This window comes from Cryptomeria japonica, chromosome 10 (genome assembly GCF_030272615.1).
Source record: "Cryptomeria japonica chromosome 10, Sugi_1.0, whole genome shotgun sequence".
In the NCBI taxonomy this organism is placed as follows: domain Eukaryota; kingdom Viridiplantae; phylum Streptophyta; class Pinopsida; order Cupressales; family Cupressaceae; genus Cryptomeria; species Cryptomeria japonica.
This window is the reverse complement of record NC_081414.1, coordinates 478,607,293-478,612,444: the sequence shown is the minus strand read 5'-3', so window position 1 is coordinate 478,612,444 and position 5,152 is coordinate 478,607,293. Positions and strand designations below refer to the sequence as shown.

At 38.4% G+C, this 5,152-nt stretch overlaps 1 protein-coding gene across 1 annotated transcript; it reads right to left on the bottom strand.

Annotated features, from left to right (window-relative positions):
* Positions 1-2,154: 2,154 nt before the first annotated feature.
* LOC131859031 (uncharacterized) lies at positions 2,155-2,586 on the bottom strand. Its single transcript, XM_059212545.1, has one exon. It carries the CDS (start codon positions 2,584-2,586, stop codon positions 2,155-2,157), a length of 432 nt encoding a protein of 143 aa, XP_059068528.1.
* Positions 2,587-5,152: the final 2,566 nt, after the last annotated feature.

The window sequence follows — 5,152 nt, the reverse complement described above, 5'->3', positions numbered from 1 at the left end:
CACTTATCTCCTAACAGAGATTGAGATTCCTAACAGGATCTGTTCTGGTGAAGAACATTGTAAGACCTTAACCGGTCTGGTTTCTATTCTATAGATAGTGACTTGTGAGTTCCATCTCACTATGGTTTTTCCCATTTGGGTTTCCATGTCAAATATCTTGTGTTATGGTTGTATTGCTTTTGTGGGTGAATGCTTTATTTGCATTTTGGTTTGCTTGTGTGATAACCGGTCTATCTGTTAAGCTGTCTTACTAGTTTATCTTTAGACTGTTTAAGTGTTTAAGTGCAGTGTTTTTCGGTATACTAATTCACCCCCCCTCTTAGTATTCATCAAAGTGATCACTCCAAAGGGAATGAACCAAAGAAACTTTTCCTTTGGCTTATTATATAAGTGGTAAAGGTGAAAATTAGAGCCTAATTTGGGAGTGTATCCCATTGGTGTCAATTTGGGGGTGTATCTTATTGGTGTCAATTTTGGGGTGGAACTGGAGCCATGCACGGTTCACTAAATCCTTAAGTGGCTTACCAGCGAGTGCAACCACACAAGCCTCATGAATAGTGACTATAAACTTTGTTGTAGTGGCCTACCCTTTTGATTGACATTGTTGGTGGCTTGCTTAGTGCAAGGGTGTAGGATTGCACCTTGAAGTTATCGACCACAAGTGTCCCTTGAGTTGAGACAAAAAAAATCAGGTTGTCTAAGATACATGTAGCTTTCGAGAAGAGGGTGATTGGGTCATGCCTCTAGTCCTGGAGCCCACTACATATCCTTCTTTCATGAAGACAAGAATGCAAAGCACTCCTCAAGGTGTTGCGCATTTGAGTTGATGGAGATTCCAATTGTATTTTTTCCATCAACTTTCTTTTTGATCAATAATAGGTTTAATATTTGTATTGATTGAAAGGAGAAAATTACATGACTTCAGCTGCTCTGCAACTTTTCCACTATCATAAGACTATATGGGGTCTCGCCCCTACAAAACTCAAAATGAAACCTGAGACAAAAAAACAACACCAGCTATGCCTACCACTAAGGTTACAATCCTTACATCATTGAAAAACCTCCAAAAAAAACCAACGGCCTACTAACAAAAAATTCCTCACGAAACCATCCTACCGGAACCAGCCAAGGGCCTCCTCCTTGGAAAAATTGGGGATGGCATGACTGGGTCCTACATTAGATTGTGCCATCCCAACACTGGTCATAGTTCCCGGCCGTCCACCTCACAACTCACTGCGTTCCACAATCTTCGCAATCTTTCATGGGAATTGATGTCGTACCATCAGCCACCCATCCTCACCAATCAGAGCCTGCGACTTCACTGGGGTCTGCTTGCCACATAGTTTCACCCACTTTGTCAGATCCATCTTCTGCACAAAGTCTAGTAGATCTCGCCACCCTTTCCTTGCATCCTCCAACTGGGTTTCAACCGAGTGAGAGGCCGACCACACCACTAGAGGCTACACTACATCATTCCACCCGCCTAAGCACCTCCATGACCCTTGCTCCATTCACAAACCCACACCAATCTCTGCATGTTCCACCAACTCTGCTAGGCCAACCAACCATTTTGGTCTCAGAACTAGAGACGCCACCCACGTCACCTCCCCCCTTGAACTTCCCACCATCAGTGCCAGTGCCACAAATTGGGACGATACATCCAAATTAGTTCGCGGGTGACAGTAAGTGTCCAGGAATTCATCTCCAAACATTAAATGAACAACCTTCCAAAATTCTTCCTCATCCACCCTAAATACATTCTTCAGACGATGGCTTGAAATAGGGCCTCGAAAGGCAGGCATTTGGCCCAGAGTGAGCAATAAGAAATTTGCTTCCATCGTTCCCCTGCCACACAACCAAGAAACAACGCTTGCAAAGGAAATTGCAAGCCCTCTTCGAAATGCCAAAAAATGAGGACCATAATGTCACAAAATGCTGCCACCCCTTCCAATTATTACACCGCACGTACCACCTCACATCGCACATCACCAACAAATCCAAAGTTCCATTCACTGTCATAGTTGACGCCACCATTTTCTCTACTTGCTGCCATTGTAGTGTACTCAATCCACATAAGCAACATGCATATCTAAAATGGGTTCACACTTAGCTTTCCACAACTTTTCGGGTTCCCCTTTCATACTCAACGCTTCTTCATACAAATTCTAGGGGGTCCAAATCCCTTAAGTCTTCAAAGAAATTAAAATGTTCAGCCAAGGAACCATTTGCACCTACGTGCGAGAGCACATCATCTTCTGCATTCACTTCCCTTAGAAAATGCAATACTTTAAAGTCCTTGAACCCATTTAGGAGTTCATGTATTTTTCTGATATGTTTATCCAGGTGCCAAGCACCCATCCTACCCCTAGCGATGCCATTCACCACTATCTGGGAGTCCCCTTCAAGGTGTAGTTTTTTCACCTCCAATTTTTTTGCCATAAGAATTGCTTCAATTGCTGCCTGACACTCATCTTCATTGTTAGTGCCATCCACCAATCTCTTTGCTCCAAATGCTAAAATACTACCTTTCTCATCTCGAGCAATGACCCCTGCATCGAAGATCCCGGGATTCCCCCTAGATTCCATCAACCTTGACCTTAGGTGTAAAGAGTGTTTTTCATGTTTGCTTTTATGATAAGACCAATAGAAATTTGGACTTTGAGGATCCTAGGACATGCCTTAATTATTATTTATCACTGTAGCGTAGAAATTAGGAATCATCACAAGATAGGTAAATCAATCAAAACACAAGACATGCTAGCTCAATCAAAAGAACTCTTATTGAAATGAACCTAATTCCAAAGCACATTCAATAGAGGTATGAAAACAAAGCATCTAAAAGAAAATATCATGCAAACCATATAACAATTCGGATGCTTCTTCCATGCGGCTCCATTGTTGTTCTTTCCTCTTCAATGGGTTTGTGGATCTCACCTACAAGTGCTCACACAATTGAAAGCAAAAAGCTCAAGAGTACTAGAAACGAAAATTCGGTAGTTTGATAGAAATTCGGGATTCATGAAGGATTCGAAGGGTCAAGGGATTTGATTGATGAAGATCATCCAATTTATAGAGAAATTGGAGAAATGACAAGATTAGCATGATGCAATTCAAATGGAAATTGCAAATCAATATGACAAATTATGACAAATTATGCACTTTCCATGCACAATTTGATTGATTGACAATTTGATGACAAATTATGACACATTTCATGTCAAAATTGATTGATTATCAATTATGACAATTTCATGACAAATTGAAATGTCACTCCCATAGAATTAGGAGATGAATTAGGAGGGAAAAGGAATTAGAAATTTGAAAAATTAGGAAATTGAAATTGATGACAAATTAGGAATTAGAAATTGATAGAAATTAGAATTTAGGAATTAGTGAATTAATTAATAATTTTTCATTTATTAATCAATTCACAAAGAGGAATAATTAGCCAATTAAATAAAGATTTAATTGTAATAAGAAACTTAGGATTAATAAATAATTTAGTAATCCTAGAGGAAGAAATGACAAATTAGGTTAAATGAATAAATCATAAAACCCTAGAAGACAAATTAGAAATGTGAAAATGACAATTAGGTCTTGATTGAAGATAATTAATGTCATGATTTTGAATTGATAAATGACCAATGCGACAAAATGATTTGATTGATAAATGGGCCAATTGACGAGGAACAATGACAAATTGATCCAAATTGACATAATTGAGACAAAGAATGATCAATGACAAATCGGTTGCAAAATGACAAGATCGACAAAATAGATTGCAAGACGACAAAATTGGAAATGACCACGATCGATGACAAATCAGTCGCAAAATGACAAGATCGAACATGGCAATGATCGATGACAAATCGATCGTAAAACGACAAGATTGATAAACCGATCGCCAGATGATAAGATTGAAAAGAGGACAAAACCCTAATTAGGATTGACGATGTCAAAAATGATGAGATTGATGATAGGATTGATAAGATTGACAGGATTGATGATAAGATTGATAAGATTGATAGGAGGACAAAACCCTAATTAGGATTGACGATGTCGAAAATGATAAGATTGATGAATACGCACATTGATGCGACAGGGTAAAATCGATCAAAATCATGACTAGATAATGTTGTCGACAAGACCAAATTCGAGGACGAGATGAATGAAGAATGTAGAAGAATGACTCGATGTTCGCAAATGATAAAGACCAAGTGCGTGACATAGGAGAAATGTTAATGCGACGCAAAAACCTAACATGAGGCAATGCGCAAATGTTAAAGTATGACCTCGCAAGCGTTGACCATTTTTGGGTGTCTACAATCACATTAGTAGCCATTGTGTCATCTTTTTTGCAATGTATTCTTGCCACATTAATCATCAAATATTTAGATTTAGTCATGATTTCAACATTCAAAATAAACTTAAGCAAACATTTCACCAAAACCATGTATGTAGTAGATCGTGCCACATATTTGACTTATTATATCATGTGTCCGAGTAGTCTTGTCATGTGTGTGGTTTATCCTAGCACATGTTTGGCTTATACTTTCACGTATTTGAATAGTCTTGTCGCAATCTTGGCCTTTGTAACTGCGTATCTGGTATTTGATTCTACTTATTTGGTTAGAGATATTTAAGAGCTTCCAAAATAATTCAATAGGATTCCTAGTTAGTCAACCATCAATTTCACCATGTCTTTTTTTGCCATTTCTAGTCATTCCTTTTTCATGATCTCATCCAACCTGATTTTCTCAAGCTCAAAAAGTTCTCTTTGATGGTATGATGAAAGAGTAAGGATCTGATCAAATACTAAGAGGGCAGGGGGCGGGGGGGGGGGGGGGGGGGAGTGAATCAGTAGATAGAAAAACTGATATAAACTTTCACCATTCTTAGAATCAACCTCTCAAAGCAAACTCTAAACTGACAAGTTAAAGCACTGAACTATAAATGCAATATCACTGTTAGAATAAACCGGTTGACTATTACAACATATGAATAGTAAAACAACTTGAAACTCACAAACATCCAAATACTTTTACTGACATAGGTAAAACCTCATTTCAGATTGCTGTCGGTTATCATAACATATAAAAGTGGATTACGTAGTTAAGAAATTCAACCATAGTAAACATAACCACAAAAACAC

Excerpts from the sequence above, each read along its gene's own strand:
- LOC131859031 (XM_059212545.1), bottom strand. The coding sequence starts at position 2,586 with ATGGAATCTAGGGGGAATCCCGGGATCTTCGATGCAGGGGTCATTGCT.